Source organism: Dromaius novaehollandiae, chromosome 21 (assembly GCF_036370855.1).
Source record: "Dromaius novaehollandiae isolate bDroNov1 chromosome 21, bDroNov1.hap1, whole genome shotgun sequence".
NCBI lineage: Eukaryota > Metazoa > Chordata > Aves > Casuariiformes > Dromaiidae > Dromaius > Dromaius novaehollandiae.
The window spans coordinates 5,243,769-5,266,437 of record NC_088118.1 but is presented as its reverse complement, the minus strand read 5'-3'; the positions used below and the strand labels follow the sequence as shown (position 1 = coordinate 5,266,437).

Genomic DNA, 22,669 nt, shown 5'->3' with positions numbered 1-22,669 from the left:
TTAAATCTTTTGTTATTTTGGATCCAGTTGCCCAGGGGGTCAAGCAGCTCCAAGGAAATGCCCGGTGGGAACGGCCAATGAGCGTACCGCTCAAGCAGACATCACAGCCTGTCGGGTAAGCTGAAGGATGGGGGAAGGAAGCAAGCAGACCGAAGTAAGACTTTCTACCTCTACTCCCGTGTATTTTGAATCATCTGATTTCAGCCTGCTTCTCAGATTCTGCAGTCTAATTTTAAATTTGTCAGGATATTCCTCTCCTGTTTCTGGCTCTGATTTGGCTCAGAGAAAGCAGGGCGCTTCTGTTTTCCGGGTCAGCCTCTAGGTGGATGCCAAGCAGCACTTCCGATTCATTATTTACACTGTTGATGGCAAGAAGTAAGTGTTAGGAACTTTCAAGAGTACACAGGCCAGATTTTGAAAGCTTTCCAAGATCCTTTTTTTCTAGTATTTGAGCTGGGGATGTTTAGAACTTTGCTATTTTACATTATTTATGCAAAGAATACATTTCTGCGGATCTGACACTTAGTGATCTCACTGCAGGTTTGTCCCCATGGCTATCTCAGCCTAGAGAGTGGAGCTGGGTGCCGTGTGTGTCCAGATGGCTATTCATGTGATCCACGCAGTGGTATGCAGCAGAGCTGCAGTCCTGGCCGGTATTCGCCAGAGGGAGAGTTGGAGTGTCGGGAATGTCCAGAGGGATACGTTTGCCCAGACGGACGGAACAAGCAGGTACAACATGAGCGTGTTACTCTTCCAGGGCAGATTTTCCTTATTCCTGACAGACAGGGCCTGAACATGAATGTATTGTCAAGAGAGGACAGGCCTCCCTGGTTTGGTAGCAGAATATGAGCCTTTCTCCAGCAAAAATAACAGTTCAGAACAGTTCAGTGATACAGTAAATCTACGAGCTTCCACAAGTGGCCTGTGTTAAGAGAGGTAGATATTACCCAAGTTCTGAGAGTGTTAGTGCTCAGAAGACCTGCCCCCATTAAAACCCTCAGGTGAGGACCCAAAGGAGCTTAGAGTTTAAGGCACCTGTTTTGCTTCTTGAAATAGTCCCTGGGGAATGGATGTGATGCAGTGCTGGGAAGGGAAGGGAGGGGAGGGCACTGAAGGAGGAAATTCTGTGCTTTGTTTCTTGTACAGACATGCAGAGCCTTGGCTTCCAAGCTTGCCCACTTTTCACCTTGCGCTGGGTAGAACACTGTAACTAGGTTTTATCCTGACTCAGGTCTCCTTGGGACACAGGTTTGGGCAGCAGTGGTCCGTTTGGTGGTATGATGAGAATCTGTTTCCTCCCCTAGCATTGTTCGGCAGGTCAGGAGCCAAATCCAAGCCGCACTCATTGTGTAACCTGCGCTCTTGGTTCTTTCTCAACTGAAGGCACTCTGATATGCCAGCCCTGCCCACCAGGTAAGTGCAGTTCACGAGCATCATCTTCTTCGGCTGTTAAAACCTGGAACTTAAAGGAGAAGATGATAATGACGCTTTGCTCTGGTAAACTTTAGTCTGCAGCACTGAAACAGAGGTCGGCTCCTTCTGTCACAACAAAATTCTGGAGATGAAAAAATAGTCCCTGAAACAGAACAGATGCTGCTCAAAAGTGTTCTCATGAAAAGCAGAGAATAAAAAAGAGCACTGGGAATGACAGCTAGTTTTGATTGTTACCTCAGTCACTGAGTTTATGGGAGATCCTGGTGATGTAGCCTTGGGATGTAAGACAGGATGTGTGAAGGTGTTGCTGAGCAACAAGGGAAGCTTTTGCTTTCCCATTCCACACCGAAAACAGCTCTCTTGCTGCGTGGCTTTAACTGATCATCTGTGAAATTGCTTCATACTCAGACGTAGCTCTTTCTACTTCAGGGTCTTCATTCACTGGCCATCACAAATATCTGTTTATTGTTGGGTGCTGTATTTCAAGGTGACAACTGTAGATAGTAGGGATCAAATGACTGAATAAGGGAACACTGCGAATCAGTGGCAAAGTTGGGAGTAAGTGGTAAAGGGTCTCAACTCTTGGATTGCTCCCTGAAGCCTTATGCAATGATCTCGCAAACTTGGGTATATGGTTGTTTCCTTGAGTGGTTTTTAAATTGGAGTATAGAGTCCACTTATCGAGGGACTTGCTTTGACAGTAAATCAGTGAATTCTCCTCTCTCTTGTAGTTTTCTTACCTAGTTTCTCTTTCTGCTTGATATTCCAACGAAATCCTAATAATTCTATCATCAGGACATTGCAGCGTGTCATCATTGCAGGTGTCACAAATCCCTTTTTGAGATATTGATGCAGCATCAAGCAGGAGGAGAACAGGCTAGGAGGCACTCCTTTTTTTGTTGTCAAACAAATGTCTTTCAAAATTATGAAAGGCATAGGATGCTATTTTGCATGATTAATTAGCCAGAAACATCCTTTGAAGAAAACAATGGCGTAATTCAGGAAGCCTACTTAAATTGCATTTCATGGGTGTTTGCCACTTCGGAATAGGCCAGACGCCAAACAGGCAAACTTTACATTCGCCCGGACTGGTAGCCTGCCACTCTTCAATGATGGAATGCAGCTTACGCTATTCCCCTACTCAGTAGCCTCTTGGCTCACCACACCAGGGAGCAGAGGGAGTTTTCTGCAGCATTGAAATCCTGGGATGTCCCCTGCACATCCTAGCAAACGAGCACGAGCCTAGTGAGGATTCAGTAGCTAAAGGTTAGCTTTGTGTTGTGCTTGTTTCCTGTGAAAAAGCTGGGTGCTTTCCAAGGCTCCCCAGGTAAGTTCTGCTCCACTGTTCTATACAGTGCTTGGTAGCTGGAAAAGTCTAGTGCCGCAGGTAGCAGTGGTATCACTGATATCTCTTCCCCATACTGTCAGACCTTAATGCTTTTTCTATTGGACTTTGTTACAATATACGTTTCCTAGCCCAACTGAACCCTAGCAACACGCCCTTGTAGGGATAGCATGGGAATGGTGCAGCCGTGAATTTGCAAAGGTGAGCATGTAATGTCACTATAGGGCTGCAGTCCGCATCTTCGGTCCTGCCAAGCTTCTCTCTCCTCTAAGCCCTGTGCTGCATATGAAGTGGAAGCATTTAATGAGCAGCTCCGGGTGCCTCCTGCAGAGTCACTGAACCCAGTATCTTGATTCTGATGTCTGTAATTAGAATCCCTCTTATTAAATAATGAAGTGTTCCTGTATTTCGGGTTCTTTCTGTGCTGCCAGCTAGAAGGAGAAATGGAGTAGTGAAAGAGATCATGGTAGACCGAAACCTCCATAGTTTAGATCCAAGTATAACATACAGATGAGAGAATAGATAATGGGGTTCCCATTAACCATGGAGTAGATAATGGAGTTCCCGTTAACCACAGAACCTGGAGAGAGTACCTGAAAACCTCTTCTGTAGATGATCAACAGATTAAATATTTGCAGAGTATTTCATGCTGAAATTCAATATTTCAGTGTTAAAATTGGTCCATCCTGTGTTCTAATGGGTAGATTGCACGTGTTCTACATCAGTTCTGTTAAATCTGATTAAATCATCCAGCCCAATTGCAAAGATCACAGATATTAAGGGGTCTGAATACCGTCAGAGGCAGGAGAGGCCCTAGGATTCACTGCCTTCTTTTCCACTGTTTGACTGACTTTATAATCCATCTACTGAGTATTGCAAGCATGTGAATAAAGTGTCATTGCTATGCTGATATATAGGAATTTATTTCAAGGTAGCAGTGGCTCCCTCATGCCACAGTTAAGTCCCCTTTTTTCCCCACTCTTCCAATATCCATCTGGAGTTCAGTAAGGTGTTTGATATCAAGTCCTGCAAAATCTTACTTGGAAACAGTAATTCATTCTAGCTGGATACAAGCATTACATCACTAAATGTAAAACTGGCAGAAGGATCCTAAGTGAGATGGTGTATTGAATTGAGAAGAGGAATGTGGTCCTCACAGGAGCAGCAGGAAGACTTCAGCTGGTCTTGACTTCCCATAACATTGGAGAAAGCAGAAGAATGGGAGTAGAGGGAGGGAATAGTTAACTCTAACAGTGCTAACTCGAATAAAATCAATAATTAGTCATTTTCCAAAACATGAAAGATTTTGGGTGTCTATAATGTGTTGCTTTTAAATCAAAGTAAGTGACCAACTGCATGTCTGTGTGTCTCTGCTTATATTGCAGAAAGGAGCAATTCATAGCCTTCAGAGCAGATTTGTTGGTATTCCTGAAATGAGTATGCTCTTGGATAGAAGAACAACCAATCATGTAAATGGCAGCCTTCAACAAACAAGAGCTGGCTAAAATGCCATTGAAATTCAAGATCTCAAAGAATATATTCATTCAAATTTAAACAAACCCAGAAAAAATGCCAAAGAAATTCCATCACCTTCTTTTCTTCTTTTTACAACTCGCCATAGATGCTTAAAATGATTAGTATTTTTAAATATTACTGAGATTCAAAGCTTTCTTTCCATTTTTTTGGGTTAGCTTAAATAGAAAGCTTTGCTCCTGGATTTCTGCTCTGTGCTTCTTCTGCTTCGTCTTCTCTAAATGTTAGCACAGGAAAATGTTTGGTCCCCACCCTCCAGCTTCATATTAACTTTTTTGGAAGTTCAAGTGCTTTAAAGCCCTTATAATGCCTTTTGTGGAGCAGCTGCCATTGCTTCCTCCAGATAGCCCTTGCCCCTGACTTGAAACAGTTTAGCTGCTGACATGTATTGACGTTGTGAGTAAAAGAGATGGTAATAGAGTAAAAAGAGAGATGAATGGGCAAGAGAAATCCATCTTTGACCTCAGATACTACTTCATTTTGTTCACTCCTACGAAAGACTTTTTTGAAGCACAGGCTATTGCAATAGCCTCCTTTCCTTTTCTTTAAGTGAATCTGGCATCTCGTTCTCATTAGTTCTAAAACCATTTTAACGTGTAAGAGCCTAAAGAAGGTGCCTGTACTGGCCAGCCATCCTGTGCAGGTTGTAGGCTGATTTCGTCAGTCATATACCACCTTACTCCATTATCAGGGGTCATCCTGGATTTAGCTGCTGCTTTTGAGCACACAAAGCTTAAATAGCCTCTGGGATGCTGTGTAGTGCTCTGTCACTCCTATACTCCTCCATAAATCTTCACTCTGTAACTCCTCTGTTCTGTTTTAGGACACTACTGTCCTCACATTGGTACTGTCCAGCCTCTGCCTTGCCCACCTGGTTCGTGTACTAGTGCCCTGGGGCAGAGTGAGTGCCGAAGGTGCAGTGGAAGCTCTTGCTGCTCAGGTGTGGTGGGTCCAATCCAGCAGGAACGTGATTCCTCTGGGTCACCTGGAGTCCCACAGTGCCAGCACTGCCCTTCAGGTGAGCTGTGTGCTTTCAGTTCCACATGTCTCTCGGGTAAAAGTGAGCGCTCATAAAATCTGTCATCCAGAAGTCAGCTAGAGCAACTCCTGCAAACCTCAGCAGGCTTTGATTCAGCCCCCAGGAGACCTGATTTGAGAACATCCTTGGGTCATTTCTCCAGCGTTTCAGTATGCTTCTATGCCCTTTCTTGGATTCCAAACTCCACTTGGTCTTTATATGCTGTGCTTTGCAAACAGAGAGTTAAAATGTGTGCGATAAGTGAATGCTCTAGCGGTCCTGTATAACACGTTGTGCTTTGCATTGTCCTGTCGGCTTGGTCAGTCACCACCCACCTTAGGAATGGAAAACAGTCACAAGAGTATAAGATCTGTTGACCTCACTTCTATTATAGCACAGTTTGATTCATCCTGTCATGTCCTCTTCCTAAGGCTGGAGCTGTGAAAGGCCTTCTTGGGACAAGATTAGTGGTGTAGTTGTAAAGGTCGTTGGCAGCACCTTACTCTCATCTCCTCAGGTCTTATGCTAAATGTCACTCTGAAGTTGAGCTCTCCAACTTCTCACCGGTGTTTTGGGGTGGGAGGGACGGGACGTTTCCAAACCATGCTCTGAGCTGACCAAAAGCTGTATGACCACCTTAGTTTTGCCTTGAGCTTGTGCCGGTAAGCCCTTTTTAGTTAGTATATTAGCTCAGACTGAGGATCACGCTGACACAATCGGTTATCTGGTTTTTAAACTGGAGTTAGTTTGTATCCCACTAGATCAAAGCTCATTCATGTCTACCTTCAGGATGCAACATTAATGTACCCTGACTTGATTTAGCAAGCACACACTTGTGTACTCCTATTTGTTTTACACACACACACACACACACACACACACACACACACACACACACACACACACACACACACACACACACACACCCCGCACCAGCATGAAAGAGACCCATTAGCTCCTACTCGGTCTGAGCTATTCAGAATGAAGTTTGTGAAACACGTGTGCTGTTCTTCCTTTTAGGTCACTTTTGCGCAGAAGCCCCACCATGCCCAGCAGGGAGCGTCAAGCCCAGAGAGGGACTTCACACACCCAGCAGCAGCTCATCGTGCTTGCCAGGTCTGTGTCTGATATATCTTCATTTTGCACAATCGGGGAGAATCTCATGGCAAGGGTAGGACAATACTCAATGCAAAATAGTCAAGGGATGTAAAAACAAACTCTGACAAGCCAGAAAGAATTTCACATACATTACTGTGAGGTAGATGATGGTGCATGTGGTTTCAGCCTCTGTCTGCCACCTGCACTACAGTGCAGTGAATGTGCCACACTTATCCCTCAGTGAAACTGGGTTTGTAGGCATCGTATTTATTGCATGGCAGGTATATGGGCATAGCCTTGTTCTGCAGAATATAGATAGTGTGCTGTAAATCCATATCCTGATTTGTCTTGTTTAGAGTCTCCAGGTAACCATGCTGTTAAGTCTGTTCTACGTCCAGGTGAACTCTACAGTAAGGGGAGCCTCATGCCCCTCAAGTCAGGCCAGAAGTGGAAATTTTATGTACCTTCAGTCAAGTGGAATGGATTCTGGTTACAAAATGGGAGTCCCACAGGGTTTGCTGAGGGGTGCAGATCCACATCACGAAACTTCTAGCAGCCAGGGCAATTTTTGAAAGTTCCCACAGCTCCTTGAGGTTGCAGCCTCCTGCAGAAGTGATTCAGCTCTTCTGCAGCCGTGCTCTAAATCAGAGCTGTGGAATGCTATAGTTTTGAGAAATGCAAATCCTGTGGTACTGAGATTTTTGAACTTTTTGTTTACCCATGCCATGTGGAGTAATTGTAAGGGGGAAGCAGATTTTTCTGAGAGGTGGGAATGAGTAAATGGTGGTAAAGCAGAGGGAGAGAAGTCCCTTAAACTGGCTTTGCAGCCTAACAGATCGTAGTCTGCACGTGCTTCTTCAGTCTGTGGAGGGATAAGCCTAGATTTTAGTAAATCCAGATCATTCATTTTGAGAATGCTGCAAGGCTCCTTCCAGCCTGCAGAGGCAGGTATACGCTGGTGTACGCTTGCGTCTAGCCGATAAGCATTTGGGAAGCAGCTGGGGTTCAGCCTGGAAGTACTCCTGGGAGCCATGATCTAATTAGCCAGTGTTTTTCCTTCCCGTCCCAAATTGCTCTGTTTGCGTTGTGCTGTTAAAAATCCTGACTCAGGAGGACAGCAGCTATTCCTGTGCTAAATTTGTTTTCTTTTCACTAAGTAAAGCATTTTGGGATGCTTTGAGATGAAATGCGCTTTTTGAATGTGATAACGGCAGTAAGGGATTATTGTTTTATTGTGCGTTGATCGTGCCAGTTCTCCTTTAAACTAGAATTCAAGCATCTTTTGTTTAGCACCCCAGGTTTTAGAGGTGACCATGGCTGGAATGTTTGTCATTCAAGCAGTATTCACGTGTTTATACTGAGTGTATCTCCAGTCTGTAAAACCCGTTCTTCTCTCTCAGTATTCAGAATACAAACATGGAAACAGCTCAGCTTTTGTAGAAACCACAGGCCCTCTTAAAACTGAGGCCCAGGCATTCCAGATATAAAATATGCTGGGCTAACTTGCGTCAGAGTATGTTTTCAGGCTGAAGTGTTTATTTGTTTCTAATGTATTTTATTTCTCATATTATCAGCTCAGAATGCAATCCAGATGGTTTTATTGCTTCCAGGAGCCACTCTACTGCAGTAACATTCAGCTAATCCAATACCACCACCTTCTGGCTTTGTAGTGGCTTTATCGCCATTATGTATGAGTCTCCGTCAAATTTTCTTGCTGTAGGTGAAAGCAAAGGGATGGGATTTTGTAGGCCCTTTGGTTGTTTTAGTAGTTCATGGTCCCTTTGAGACGTTAAATGTCTTCTCTCTCTTTAGGAATTGGATTGTGTTTGAAGTGCCCTGCTGGGTATTTCTGCCCTGCCGGAGCAAGTTATCCAGTCCCATGCCAGCCAGGTACATATAATCCTCTCCAAGGACAGGATGAAGCCACTGACTGCAGAGCTTGCCTAGCAGGGAGAGCTTGTACTCAGGCTGGCTTGGCCCAGCCTGACTCCGAATGCGTACCAGGGTAAGCCCCAGTTGTTTTCTGCACTTCTTTTTATGCCTGTACATTTTGCCTCTATTGCTTTGTTTTTTGTGGGGAGGGAGTGTCAGAGGGCACCATCTGGAGTGTCAAGATTTTATTACAGTTCCCAGTAAATCAGAGCTTAACCTAAACTGTTTTGATAGAGAAATTTTCCTAAATACAGCAGGCATCACAGCCTGCTATTACCACAGAATAGATAGTAAAAAATAGTGAAATAGGCAAGAATGAAGCCCTGACCAACATTCTGTGGTTATGAGCAACTCAGCCTGGCTGAAAAACGCACTTTTACTTTGGTGAAAAACGTGTAACAAAACCGGTCCATTCAGTGTTTCAGTATTCCTGCATTCCAGATGTCACTTATGTTGCTGTCAGACACAGGATCAAGCGCTTCAGCTGTCTGCCAGCTGCAGGATTCATCCTAGTCTTTGGGAGGGTGTGGAGTTTGTTTCCCCTTTGCATCAGTTCATTTGCCTGAGCTAGCCTGTAGTGTTTCATTAGGTACGTGTGCCCAGTGGGGTCATCCAGCCCTCATTCTCCAAGCAATGCCTGTCCTCCAGGAACAGTTGGCAATCAGTTCAACCTCTTTGATAAGTCCCAGTGTGAAATATGCCCTGCTGGATTCGTCTGTGGGAGAGGTAGGTGTCTTCATGATGAAGTAAACTGTGTTCATTGGTATCCCTTACCAGGGAGCCCTCCAGTATGTACCAGAGCAGGTCAGTGAGGTGTCACAAAGATGGTAAATGGGAGAGTTGCTATGGTAGGGTTTAGTCTGCTGCAGAGACCACTTTGTCCACGGGTCAAGTTGATTTTAATCTTAATCCGAGGTTTCCCCTTCATTCCACCCAGGGTTACTGTTGTCACTTCATGACCTGAAAGCAGCCAATTTTTACGGTCCCCAAATCTTTTAGCGTATTGGTGGCCTCTTCATCTTGATGTCCATGCCAGCTTTGGGCAGAGGCGAGCACCTTTAAAGATTCTTGACTTGAAAAATAATTCCGTCAGTAACCAGTTCTGTGATAGAGCCTCTCATCAACAAGGGAAGTCATTATTGTTATCCCAGTTTAAAAGAGGGGGAAGGAACAGACTGTGAAGACATGACTTACTCAAGGTCATGCAGCAGAGCTGGTTACAGAATAAGGGAACTGGATTGTCTGCAGCCTGTATGCTATCTGTTAGGCCATACTGCTTCTCTTAAAATTTCTCTTTGTATTTTCAGGAACAGGGGGGAGACGGAAGCCTCCTGCTCCATGCCCAGTTGGTCACTACTGCCCACCAGGTACAAAGCATCCAATGCAGCGCAAGTGTGCCCCAGGTACCTGGAGCAATAGGACAAGCCTGGCCTCCGAAGAGGAGTGTTTGCCATGTCCTTCAGGCTGGTTTTGCGTAGGAGGAGCTCGTGTGCCTTCTGGGAGGTGTAGCTCAGGGCATTACTGCCCCCAGGGTAGGCAACTTTTCTCAGAATAGGGGAGATTTTGTTCATTTCTATTTGGAAATCTTGTGCACTCTGATACTTTCGTGCTCTGGCTTTATCAACGTATGTTTTGCACTGAAGTATTTCAGCAAGGAGGTGGATAGCAAATTGTCTTTTCTGGATAGTCAGTACTTGAAACCTGTGCTGTTTGGAATTGAGCATGTTGGTGTCATGATTTTGTTTACCTTAATTTGCAGAGGATTGAAATGGAAAATCAAGTGTCTGGTGCAAACATTTGCAATTTTAAATTTGAAACTTCCTGCAAAGATTCTGCAACACCTGCTAAATGGTGACCTTTTTATTATTTTATTTTCATGCTGCAGAATGGGCTAGTGTAAATATTTATTAGCAATGAAGAACAGGGGGCATTACTCCCTTCTCTCTTTAAGATTGTAGTTAGAATTAGGATGGTTTTCTCATCTGTGTGTGTGTGTGTGTGTGTGTGTGTGTGTTTCTTTGGAAAGGTACACGGAGAGGCACCCAGTACCCCTGCCCTGCAGGAACATATAGTACCAGGCTGGGAAATGGCAGGGTGGAGGAGTGTACTGCCTGCCCTGCAGGGACTTTTTGCACCAGCGGTACCTCCAAGCCAGTTCTGTGCCCAGTGTAAGTACAATGCATGTGCTGCAATAGTTGTTGGTCTCAGACCCACGCGAGCACAAAAGATGCCATTTCTATGTGGCATTTCAGAGTGCTTCTCATTGTAAGAAACACCTTTCTGCACCAGCAGCATTTGCAAACGAGGCTTCATTTCTGGGCACTCCAGGCAAGTTTTCTCTGAATCAGGCAGTTTCCACTTGGCTCCAGAAATGCTGTACTTCCTCCACCCAAGAGTCTAACCATGCAAGCCAGATAAATTGTCCTGTTCTTGGTCACTTTGCTGCCCTTAGTGACTCTCCCTTCTGTTGTATTTTCACCTGCAGAGGAACCTATCGTATGGAACATGGTGCCAAGTTGGCTGTAGAGTGCATCCCTTGTCCTGGAGGGTATTACTGCCCTGAGCTTGGCACTGTTACTCCTCGAGCATGTGGTGCTGGCAACTTCTCAGTAAGTAGCAATAGTTTTATCCTGACAGCTGTTCAGCATAAGGACTGAATTTTGGCAGAAAGGGCAGCTGCAGGATAAACCCCTGAAAGGAGGCACTGGAAGGAGCCAGTCTCCATGCATGATGAGGCTAGAGTATTTGGGATGCTTTTATACAGTGTTTTAAACAATGCTGCACTTGTTTTGCCTGTACTGGCCCTGCAAGTAATGAGTGAAAGTGCTAGTCTAGGGAATCAGAGAATCACAGAAAGTTGGGGTCAGAAGGGACCTCTGGAGATCATCTGGTCCAACCTAGAAAGGTTCAAAAGGTACTAGAGAGGTCTGGGGGGGGAAGACAGCAGATCTATCAGTCCTGGGCTGTTCTTTTTTGCTCATTTGGTAATTTCACTTGTGTTGCTTGTGCAGGTGCAGATTTAGAAGTGGGCTGAGGAGGCTTTAGCCTAGCATGGGTGAATTATCACATGCATAGTTGGGCAGCCTCTTACTGCCGTATGAGATCAGGGCTGTGTCTGCCCCTTTTTAGCGGTACAAGGAAGTATCCAGATACCACGAGAGAGATTTGTTGCATTTGGGCTGCTGTTCAGTGGCTTCAGGATGATCATTTTGCAGCAGGGGGGTCTCTGGGAATTGGCAGAACATGTGCAAAGTTTATTCACTTGCACTGTAAGCAGTAATATCCCATCTGCCAAGTTTTTCCTGTGTTCCTTCTTTAGGGCCGTGGTCAATCCCTTTGTAGAAACTGTCCAGAGGGTACATTCTGCAATGAGACAGGCCTTGCTGAACCCAGGGTGTGTCCCAAAGGGCATTTTTGCTTGGCTGGAAGTTCCCTGCCTCTCCCATGTCCTGTGGTAAGAATCAAATGTGGCTATTTTCCATGTACTAGTTCTCGCCAGGCTTCCAGTAGGGATGATTTGTTGGTTCTCTGTGTTTTTGCAGGGAACTTACACAGATGTAGCCAGAGCAGGTTCCTGCAAGCCCTGCCCAGCAGGCATGTACTGCAGCATGGCTGGTCTGACTGAGCCAGAAGGACCTTGCCAGCCAGGGTATTACTGTGTTCAAGGGTCCAGCAGTTCCTCACCTGTGAGTGCTGAACATTTTGCATGGCACCAGTCATTTTGGCACTGAAAAAGCATTCATAAACCGTATTCACCATCTTTTCCTTGCTTCAGGTGGGACTTCCATTTGGAGATTTTTGCCCACCGGGACATTATTGTCCTGCTGGCACGACACAGCCAAAAGAGATGCCATGCCCTGCTGGCACCTGGAACGAACAGAGAGGAGCCCGGGATGCTGCTTGGTGTCTGCCTTGTGCTCCTGGGTTTTTCTGTAATATGTCAGGCCAAGATGCTCCCGTAGGACTTTGTGCACAGGGTGAGACAAAGCTAAAACGTTTTTAGCCACTCAGAAATGCAGCATTTTCTGTATCTCCTGCTAAGGGTTTTCCCCCTCCTCACATTTGTGTAACAAAGTTCGCTGAGAGAAAGGACTCAAATGTTTTCTGCTTTAAGGCTATTACTGCACAGGAAGGACAAAGACTGCAAAGCCTGAGGATGGTGTCACCGGAGATATCTGTCCTCGAGGACATTTCTGCCCTCCAGGCTCAGCAGCACCTTCTCCCTGCCCTAGTGGAGAATACAGTAATGCAACAGGTCAGAAACTAGACCATTCCAGCCTCAGTGTGGCTTGGGGGAGCTAGAAATGCAGATCATACTTTATGTCCACATCCAAGAATGTCTTGATAGGCGCTGCCCAGTATGAGCATTCTGTAGTTTCACGGGGTCAGAGGGATCTGTTTTTTTTTTTTTTTTAAACTCGTGTTGCATGGGAATATATTGCCTGCCTGCAGCAGATCAGGTTGTAGGATTTTAGCAGTGACACTCCGCATGGAGAAAGCTGGTGAGCAGTTAACCAGGTTTCCTTGTTGTTCTGCCTGTCACCTAATGGTGAGATGTGGAGGTTAGCAGGACTCCTCTGGGCTGATAAGATGGAGTTGGGAAGCTTGCTGAGTCGAAGGCTTCTGGGAGAATGTGTGCGTCTGAAGAGCAGTTATTCCAGGAGGGCTTGCAGAGCCAGCCTGTTGTTTTGACTCTTTCTGCTTTAAGTGCACAGCCAGGCAGGGAGAAGTTGCGCACGTGCTATTTTTTTTCGCTCTGTTATATTTTAATTCTTAGATTTCCTTCACAGGTCAAGACAAATGCTTTCCTTGTCCTGCTGGGTTTCACTGTCCAAAAGGGCTGAGACACCGCTGTCCTCCTGGTTTCTATTGCCCTCAGAAAACTGGAATCGATCTTCTTCCTTGTCCACCTGGGACTTACAACCCTTCCCATGGACTCAGCCAGGCCGAGAGGTGTCAGCAGTGCCCTGCAGGTAAGGAAATGACTGCGAACTGTGATCATCTATGCGAAGCAGTGTGTGAGAGGGTGATCTCTCTGCATATCTCCTCTTTTTTAATCTACTGGCACATGTTTTTACCCCTAGGAAACCCAAGCATAATAATATAATCAGAAGAGAATCCTTGTACTGCTGGTGGTGCCCCACAGTGAGCCATATATTTTTGATGCCTTGTAAGGGAGGAGCTTGGTTTTATGCTCAGAGGAGCGCAGTTTGAATTGGAATGCTGTTTTGTCCCAGTTGTTCTGATGTTGAGAGATGGACTCTCTCAGAGTCTCACCCTTTGCCTTCCAAGCAATGCGTGCAGTGCATCAGCTCTCCTACCTTTGCTCCCAAGAGAATGATACTCTTTTCCCTCTGTGGTCTTCCAGGAATGTTCTGTGGAGGCTGGGGATTATCCTCTACAAGTGGCCCCTGCTGGCCAGGATTCTTCTGCACAGCAGGTATTGAATGTAGCACTCACCAGGGAAAAAAAGAAGTGAGAAAGGAGGAAGCTGTGGCCCTAGGAGTTGGTTTTCATACACAGTCTTTGCCTGGTCTCTCTGTTCCACAGTGCCAGGATAGCCCTGAGGAATGAAGCTGTGTAATAAGGTTATACTCAGTCACAACAGAAGTTTCTCTAGTCACATAGCTGCTTTTTGAGGCCAGTGGAAGGACTTAGGAAAAAATACAAGAAGCAGACCCAAGCAGTCCTTGTGCTTTATTCTTCCAATATTCTTCAGCAACCAGTGGTTCGAGAACATTTTGAGCCACGGTTTGCATCTAGGATCGTCATGTTCAGTAATCCTCAGTGAAGCTGAACTAGTTAAATCTGGTGTCTTTTTGAGCCCATTTCTGCTTTTGGTCTCCATAGTCTCCTGTAGCTATGAATACCATCAGTGAATTACAAGGTTTGTGGGCTTGGCCATGGGAGGGTCCTATGCCACGTGGCTGAGAACACCCAGCCACATGGTCAGGCTGCTGATAGGGGTTTTCCTGTGTAGATCAGGCAAGGAACAGGACCCCTTTTAGACCATTAGTGTTTATTTGGCTAGTTAGAGAGCTGTGGAAACTGCATTATCAGCCTTTGGCAAATGATTTGGAAATTATCTGGGAGTTACCAGAGGAATTTGACTGTAGTGCGTAAGCAGGTTTCTTGGCAGCTTTCAGCTGGCATTCATACAAAACAGGGGTTTGCGTTTGTAGGGACAATGGACTGCAGGTAGGAAGGTAACGGCAATATCACTCAGTCCTTCTGCACAGTACTCAGCAGCACTGAATTTTTTGTGCGCTGCATGCTGTAACCATGCTGCTGAGTGTTATGGTGTTTGATATGTTTCACAGACCTCGGGCCCAAGCTCAGGTGATATAATGAGGATCCTGGCATTTACTTTATTTTGAAGTAAGTTTCTGTCCTTGTGGTTATTAAGGAAGGCCTGAAACGACAGCCAACTGCAGGAACCGAAATACAAATGAAAGAGGCCCATGCACATGGACGCACAAACACGTATTTAGGTCTCAGGTTTTGACTGTTTGGATTTCACGGTTCATCCCCTCCTCAAGAGAGATTGCTTTCAGGTCTCTAACAATTTCTGTGCTCTCTGGAGGGCAGTTGTCATGAATGTTTTGTTGAGATCAAGTCCAAAACTAAGATATCTTTGGATGCAGTCCAGATTAAAGGAAATGCTTACAGCAAACTTCCTGTGTTGTTTACCACACCAGGGCGAGGATAGCTTGCATCAAAAACAGGAAGTCTTTTTGTTTCTAGCTCTCTATTTGCCAACACAAGCACATAAGCCCGGAGACTGCTCTGAAACAGAGCAGTCAGCTCTGGTCTGGTCATTATTCAGGTCCGTGCTTTGCAGGGTGGATGACAGCCCTTTGAACTTCATGGCTACTCCCAGTATTCTCACATAAACAAAGTAGCTTCCCTACATGCTGCCCCCTTCAACAACCAAATGATTCCAGGTGTGGCACAGGGGATGGGCATTTGGGATCAATAACTTTTAGTCCTTGCTGCAGCAGTGCAAACTCAGGCAAGCTGTTCTCCTCTTCTTGGTATCTGTTTTCCTGGCTATACATCTGAGATAATGATGCATGCCAGAGAAGGGTTTTGTATCACATCCTTCTAGGAGATGATAGTGTAACGCATGTCATCTTCTCTTTTCTCCCTGCGGTCGAGGCCCTTACAGCAGTAAGTCTTCGGTGGAAGAAAGTAAAAAGGCAGAGCATCCGAATGATTCTAGTCCCATATGGTGCTAGCTGTTAACTCTTCCCTTCCATTATGGATTTTGCCTTACTGTCTTAAGTAACAACCAGCCATTCTCATCTTCCTGCTGTGGAAATTGTTCTGTAGGCATGGGGGACAGAGTGGTCTACGAATAGGAACTTGTGTCATTCAGGATGCCTTTGGTCTGTCTTTCTGATGTAGGAGCAAGTGTCCCAAACCCTAATGGAGCCACAAACACAAGCATCGGTGGCCCATGCCCACCTGGACACTTTTGCCCAGCTGGCACAAGTATGCCACAGCCATGCCCTGCGGGCACTTACTCAGACAGGTGAGCTCCTTGGCTCTGCTGGTGCCAATTTTTTACCTGCCTTTTCTTCTTATTTTCTCCCTCTCTCCCGCTACTGCTTAGTACCTTCCTTCCTTGGGTTTGTAGTCCTTTAGCAACAGGGTGCAGTTCAGCAAGGCTCACGAGGCATATCTTTGCATCGATCATAAAAGCCGTATAGTTTTCACTTGGCAAGAGGTGTAGGCATTAAGGGCCTACCTGTGGAACACTTGCCCACAGAAAGCCTGCTTATGTTTCTCTCCAGGCTGAATGTGTGGCAGGACTCCGGCTGCACTGTGTGCCCGTCCGGCTCTTACTGCAGCTCTGCTGGCCTCACAGCACCCTCAGGACCCTGCTCAGCTGGGTACTACTGTCTGTCTGGAGCTTCCTCACCATCTCCAGCTGGTGAGTTCCACTGGGTGAACATCAGTTTCTTCACCTGCCTGTGCCCAGTAATTGGCGGTCTTGGCAACAGTTAGTTTTAAAACATGCCACCTTTTTTCCCGGTACTCCTGCCCCTGCCTCGTCTCAGTCATTCAGCTTTGTCTGGGCTATTTGTACCGATACATACATGCTGAAGATGAAAAAGCAGTCAGTCCAATGATCTGTGTGTTATTGAAGGAGACACTCGTATTGAACATTGGGAAAGTTACAGGTACCTGCCAGTAAAGGACATCGCCTTAGTCTTTCTTCTCAGTTTTTTCTGTCTCAGAAATAATTATTTCCGAGGAAGAGTTTTAGTTCACCAGAGGACAATTGCATGTTCTCCAGAATTCCTGGTTGTATGTGAGGCAGAGCGCTTAGATAACTGATCTGCTGAATATAGTTTGCTGCGGCTTTGCTTGCGAAGCATGGAGGGGAAAGACACGGTGACACAACAGTGAATATTTCCGGAGCTGAGATCCTGCAGTCATTGTATTTATTGTGTTGTGCATCCTCTTGATCTGTCTTCTGGCATCCAAGAAGCCATAACCGAGAAGAGATGCTCATCAGTGGGGTGTTATCACCTCCCTTTGCTGGCTTTTGTCTTTTACTTTCTGTGTTCTAGGTGTGTGGGAGAAAGGAGGCCCTTGTCCTGTGAGCCATTTCTGTCCAGAAGGGACCGGCTTTCCCCTACCCTGCCTTGCAGGGACTTACAACAACCTCACCAGACAAGCTGCATGCTTCCCTTGTGCTGCAGGCTACTACTGCCCAGAAAATGTCAGCAGCTACAGTATGAATCCTTGCCCAGCTGGCTTCTACTGCCCCAAAGGTGAGGTGGACTCAGGGGACACTCACGTAGGATGTGTCAGGGCCACCCATTGGCCAGGCTGAGACATCCTTATTTTAAAGGCAAGAAATGGTCTCTGTGAAGGAAACCTTTGAATGTCGATCTGGTTCTTCATAGAAGAGGATCCCAATGTGTTAGACCATAGACATGGTTTTAAACCATAGGCAAACTAGGCAGAGCCCAGAGACTTTCTTGGCCCCGAAGGGCAAGCTGTGCCCTATGGAGTTCAGTACTCAGACAAATTGGCAAAGACAACGTTAAGTGATAGTGCAGGATTAATAGCCAAGAGAGTATTTACAGTTCATGAAAGATTCTTGCTCTCTGTATTCCAAAGGAACCAAGTTTGCTACTGAATTTCCCTGTCCTCGGGGCTACTATAACCCTGATCCCATGACACAGAGCTTGGATAGCTGCTTGCCCTGTCCACCTGGGCACTACTGTGGGAAGGAGAACTTGACAGGTGTGTCAGGCAAATGTGATGCAGGTGAGTCTGGGTCTGTTTGGCTGCTGTATTGTACAGCACCAGGGAGGAGTGTGCTTGGGAGACTTTGTGTTTACTTGCTGCAGCTCTAGTCACAGTCTTTCTGGTCTGTTCGCTTGATTCACTTGCCTAGCTGTAGGCGTCTAGTAGTGTTGAAGGCACCCTGGACATCCACCTGACTTCCGGCTGCTGGTTCAGATGGGCACGGACTTCATGTAGGATGTGTCTGTCAGCCCTAAGCAGTTGTCTCCATGCTTGCCCTTCTGAACCTGTTGGGGCAACTGAATTGAGCCCTGCTATCCTAGAGCAAAAATGCTGAACCTAAGGTTGTAAGATCTCTTATCACCTTTGCTGAGATGGTATTGTATAGATTCATCATTGCATATACTATTATAGGTACATTGCGTGGACTATTACACCACGGTGGTGTTAAACTTGGGTGATACTAGCCTGTCCCATACTCTGCATGGTTATGATTGCGCCGTGCAGGTGTTACATGCGAGGGCCATCCCACCTGGTTTATTCATAATAACCTCTGGTGTTCTGTGGTTGTCAGAGCTTCTCAGTCACATTTTCTGTTCTCAGGCTGGTTCTGTGTCTCAGCTGCTTGGACCTCACAGCCTTTTGATCTGGATAACTACACCAATGCCAATTGCCTCTGTCCAGCCACTGCCACTGGGGGGAAGTGCCTAGCTGGTTTCTATTGCCCGAAAGGAAGCCCAGAGCCTCTTCCCTGCCCTCCAGGGTTTTACTGCAGTGCCTCAGGTTAGCATCTGCCTTTGGAGAACAAGAGTGGTAGGAGTGATCTGGTTCAAGGGGAGTTGAAATGAAGGAATATGGGGGACAAATAAATATTTGCTATTCAGGAACACGTTAGAGGACCCTAAGGCTAAGTTCTGCTTCTGGGTGGTAAAGCTGACTTTGCCCAGAATTTGATGCATGACCTTGAGTGAGTTCCTTGGCTTCTTTGGCCATGTTCCCATCTTCAGAGGACCAGTATGAACATGCATCATTATACATGTTCTTAGGCGTGGAGGATTAGGGTTTTGTGTCAGACTCCCCTGTACTCTGCTTCTGCACAGTCTGCAGAGGCTGGGATACTGACTGCTACTTCATTTTCTCCCACTCCTTTTCTGTCTTTTCAGTATTGTTTCAATGTGTTAAACAGAAGCTGCTTTTGTCTGGATAATTTCATAGCGCTGTGATGGTGCTTCCAAGATAACTTAGGTGTCTCCCTGGACTAGCAGGGAAGGGGATTCAGGTGTTACCTTGTGATGTTAGCCCAGAGCAAAATCGCGAGTGGTTGATTTTTCTGCTTTTCTCCCCCTACCTTGATGCTTTGAGTGCTGTTATCCTCTCTGTCTTCCAGGTCTGTCTGTCCCCAGTGGGCAATGTACTGCTGGGTTTTACTGCAGAGGTGGTGCAGCCCTCCCTCAACCAACCGATGGTGCAACTGGGAATATCTGCCCTGTGGGGACATACTGCAGTGAGTATTTGGTGTAGACCGAAGCAAAAATTACTAGTCACATAATGCCTGAAATACTGATGGGTGATTTTGACAGTGTAGTGGCCGACACTCTAAGGGCTGGCCAGGGTGTCCACATTCCCAGATCCTTCCTCTAGTCCTTCTCTTGACCTGTTCACTGAAAGTGATAAGTGACATTTTTCATCTCAGTGCCTGTCTTTAAAATGTAATTAGCTTCACCTCTCTTTCCTTTTGCAAAATGGAGTTGTTAATGTTGGTCCTCTCCAATACAGCACTGCGTGATCTGTGAATGAAAAATCAGACCTCAGTGACGCTGTTTCCGTGCCACTCTGTGCTTAATCCAGCCCCTGAGTGCAGCATTCTCAAGGACATTCATTTCTCTCTGTCTTGCTTCTATTCTCACAGCCGCAGGATCGGCAGTGCCCAAGCTCTGCCCAGCTGGCACCTTTTCTAGCCTGCCAGGGCGGAGGATGCTTTCCGAGTGCCAGCCTTGCCCCTCTGGCTTTTTTTGCAAGGCACCTGGTCTCAGTGCCCCCACTGGAGAGTGCTGGGAAGGTAAGCCCTGACTAAACTGACTGCAAGGTTTTGGGGACACACTCAAAGTAATATGCATTTGGACAAGATGAAAATAAATGTCTGGCTGCGAATCACTGCTTGAGAGTGGCAAAGCTGAAGAGGGATCTATTTACCTGTTGGGAGTTGTGACAGGATCAGAGAGCTTCTGTGGACTGTACAGGCAACCAGAAAATGGGAGTTACTTTTTTCACAATATCCAGGCTTTATTCTTTGCGCCTCTCCTATAGGAGATGCCTGCTCCTTATTGGCTCTTGAGTGTTCCTGGGAATGAAAGCCTTGAGACTTATTGCCACCTTGGTGGTTTGTTTCCCTTGCATGGAGATCAGTTTCGGGCTCTGTGTGTGAAAAGGCTGTGTGAAAGCAGAAACGCTAACTTCTGTGTAATTCTCCTGAACAATTAAAATACAGGGAGGGGAAAAGCCTGATATTCAGGTGTTGTTCTGGAAATAAACAATTGTATCTAATCTGAAACGAGTTCTGTGTGCGTGGAGATTGTTCTTGCTTCCTGTTATCAGAAGGTTTTGGGGCTAGCAGTTTGCAGATAAGATTCTTCTGCTCTGGGCTCCCAAATCTTTGGAGACATGGTGTTTTTAAAGTATTCGGAATGCTCCCTAGCCTACTAGCTCTGCTGTTCCCCTTTTATGTAGTTGCATAAGCCAAAGGCTCAAGAGAGCAATTTGGTCCTTGATAGGTGGGAGATGCTGACGATGTCAAAGGCTTAGCATACTTACTTGCTAGGGGGATATGGGATACCCTCCCGCTCTTGGTGGAGTCTGGCAATCCATGCAGTTTCTGCAGTTTCCTTCATTGATTATGGAAGAACAGATGGCATAGTGTAACTGTCCATTTTTAATAATGGCTTGTGCTCCCATGACATGGTCCAGGGACACTTCGGTCTTATGGCCATAGACGTCTCTTCCCACTGGCATCAGATAGCACTGCGTCAGGAATTGTAATAATGACATTTTACAGAAAGAGTAGAAAAGTTTTCTTTGAAGGGATTTAGTGACTGGAAGCAAGCTGGGAGATTGGTGCTACGTCCCCAACTGCTTTCATACACCACCAAGTGTGCCCGTAAGTTTTGTCCTCTGGTCGGGGGACCATTGGGTGGTAAATTCCCTGCTTAGGAGTGCAGCAACTGGAAAGCTATTACGTGTATTCGTCCCAGCAGGGATGCGATTTAAATCAGTAGTAATGTGACGTCAGCAGTAGATTTATTTCTTGAGTGGCCAGTGAGGTGCTTTGTGTGCTTGAGGCAATCTGTTAGGAATCCACTCTGTTAATGAGAAGCAGCTCCGTAGCTAGTATCTCTCAATGCCTAATTCAGCTTGCTTTCCTCTCTCTTCACTGCAGGCTATTACTGTGACAGCCAGCAAGGCCCAGTCATTGATTTTACCCTTTACCCATGCCCGCAAGGTTTTTACTGCCCACCAGGGACCCGCCAGAGCACTCAGCACCGCTGCCCTGCAGGAACCTTTGGGCCCAGGCAGAAACTGAAAACTATCAAGGAATGTCAAAGATGCCCGCCGGGAAAATACTGTGAATTCTCTGGACTTGCTGCCCCAACAGGTATAATGCTGTTTTTCTGAGCATATTTGCTACCGCTAGAGAGTCGTGTTGTTGACTGATAGCTAGTGCCAAGGATTGAAGTTAGGACTTTGGGGTTCTGATCTCAGGTAGGATGAACTGTCCCATTTTATTTGTCCAGAACCGACTTTATTTATTTACCCAGCACCAACTGATCTCCCTCTGGTTTGTTCAGAATTGTTTTTTCAGACAGCACTGATGATTTTTCATTGCTCCTTGTCCTGTAGATAAAGGCCCAAGTTCAGCAAAGCACTTTAAAATATGTTTAATGCTCAGCAAAGCGTTTGAGCAACTTAAGGCTTCACTAAAGGATGTGTTAAATATGTGCCTAAAGCGAAGCAGGTGCTTAAGTACTTGCCCAGATGTGGAGACAGTGCTGAGTCTGAGCCAACCAAAGCACTTTCCTCTCAAGGAACTGTTGTTTTGGCATCTGCCACCAGTACTCCATTCCGTATGGTCAGAACCAACTCTTCCACTGAAATATTGATGACCATTATGTTGTCGATCTGTAGGCTGGCAGAGGCTCTGCATAGCATAGGAAATGATTGTATTTCAGTCTGTATTCTGGAATTTGCATTTATGTGTCTAGTATTTTAATATGGTTGTGTATTTACTATATGTTACCCTGTTTTCCAGGAGACTGTGCTGAGGGATTCTGGTGCAAAAGTGGTGCCCAAGTAAGAAACCCCCGAGATAGAGAATCAGGACTGCCTTGTCCTCCTGGTCATTACTGTCCTGCAGGTACAGTGCTTTGCTAAGCATAATTTTTCTTAATTCATGTGAAGCATGAGATGGGATTTCCTCACTCCAGTGCAATTGACATTGCCAGGTGCACCACTTCCATTACAGTGCCCTCCTGGCACTTGGTCTGACAGTGAAGGTGGTAGGAATTTGCAGGAGTGCCAGCCTTGCCCTGGGGGATATTACTGTAACAGCTCTGGACTGAGGGCCCCCTCAGGACGCTGCAGCCCAGGGTGAGTAGAAGAGCGAACATAATGCTGTACTTTATGTAAAGAGAGGTGTTCTACAACAGGTAGAACCTTTGTTTCTGTATTTCTCTTGAAATAAGGAGAATATGTTCCTGTGTTCACTGCTGCAGGTATTACTGCGTCACTAGGGCCCAGACCCCAACACCTACTGATGGCCTCTCGGGAGCTCCATGTCCCATTAGACACTTTTGCCCTCTTGGATCCAGGAGTCCAGCTCCGTGCCCCGCTGGCTCCTACATGCCACAGGCCCGTGGAGAGGAGTGCCTTGCTTGCCCAGAGGGTGAATACTGTGTCCCTGGTGAGAAGCCACAGCCATGTCCCCAAGGTGAGTTAAGGATGGGAACCACTTCCATACCTGGCTCCTTTTGGATTTTCCAAAGAATTTCCTG

At 46.1% G+C, this 22,669-nt stretch overlaps 1 protein-coding gene across 1 annotated transcript in view; it reads left to right on the top strand.

Moving 5' to 3' along the window:
* LOC112982670 (zonadhesin-like) overlaps positions 1–22,669 on the top strand; it is a 120,193-nt gene that overhangs the window by 58,438 nt on the left and 39,086 nt on the right. The window contains exons 7-33 of the mRNA XM_026099220.2: positions 28–115; positions 541–729; positions 1,305–1,413; positions 5,136–5,330; positions 6,351–6,446; positions 8,241–8,433; positions 8,950–9,086; positions 9,668–9,892; positions 10,387–10,528; positions 10,846–10,969; positions 11,680–11,814; positions 11,903–12,046; positions 12,136–12,337; positions 12,475–12,615; positions 13,151–13,333; positions 13,729–13,800; positions 15,768–15,894; positions 16,157–16,296; positions 16,940–17,143; positions 17,496–17,645; positions 18,228–18,407; positions 19,012–19,128; positions 19,534–19,683; positions 21,058–21,273; positions 21,928–22,032; positions 22,121–22,265; positions 22,391–22,605. Of these exons, the coding sequence (XP_025955005.2) occupies positions 628–729; positions 1,305–1,413; positions 5,136–5,330; positions 6,351–6,446; positions 8,241–8,433; positions 8,950–9,086; positions 9,668–9,892; positions 10,387–10,528; positions 10,846–10,969; positions 11,680–11,814; positions 11,903–12,046; positions 12,136–12,337; positions 12,475–12,615; positions 13,151–13,333; positions 13,729–13,800; positions 15,768–15,894; positions 16,157–16,296; positions 16,940–17,143; positions 17,496–17,645; positions 18,228–18,407; positions 19,012–19,128; positions 19,534–19,683; positions 21,058–21,273; positions 21,928–22,032; positions 22,121–22,265; positions 22,391–22,605 (3,949 nt within the window). The 5' untranslated portion in view covers positions 28–115; positions 541–627. The remainder of the gene's footprint in view (positions 1–27; positions 116–540; positions 730–1,304; positions 1,414–5,135; positions 5,331–6,350; positions 6,447–8,240; positions 8,434–8,949; positions 9,087–9,667; positions 9,893–10,386; positions 10,529–10,845; positions 10,970–11,679; positions 11,815–11,902; positions 12,047–12,135; positions 12,338–12,474; positions 12,616–13,150; positions 13,334–13,728; positions 13,801–15,767; positions 15,895–16,156; positions 16,297–16,939; positions 17,144–17,495; positions 17,646–18,227; positions 18,408–19,011; positions 19,129–19,533; positions 19,684–21,057; positions 21,274–21,927; positions 22,033–22,120; positions 22,266–22,390; positions 22,606–22,669) is intronic.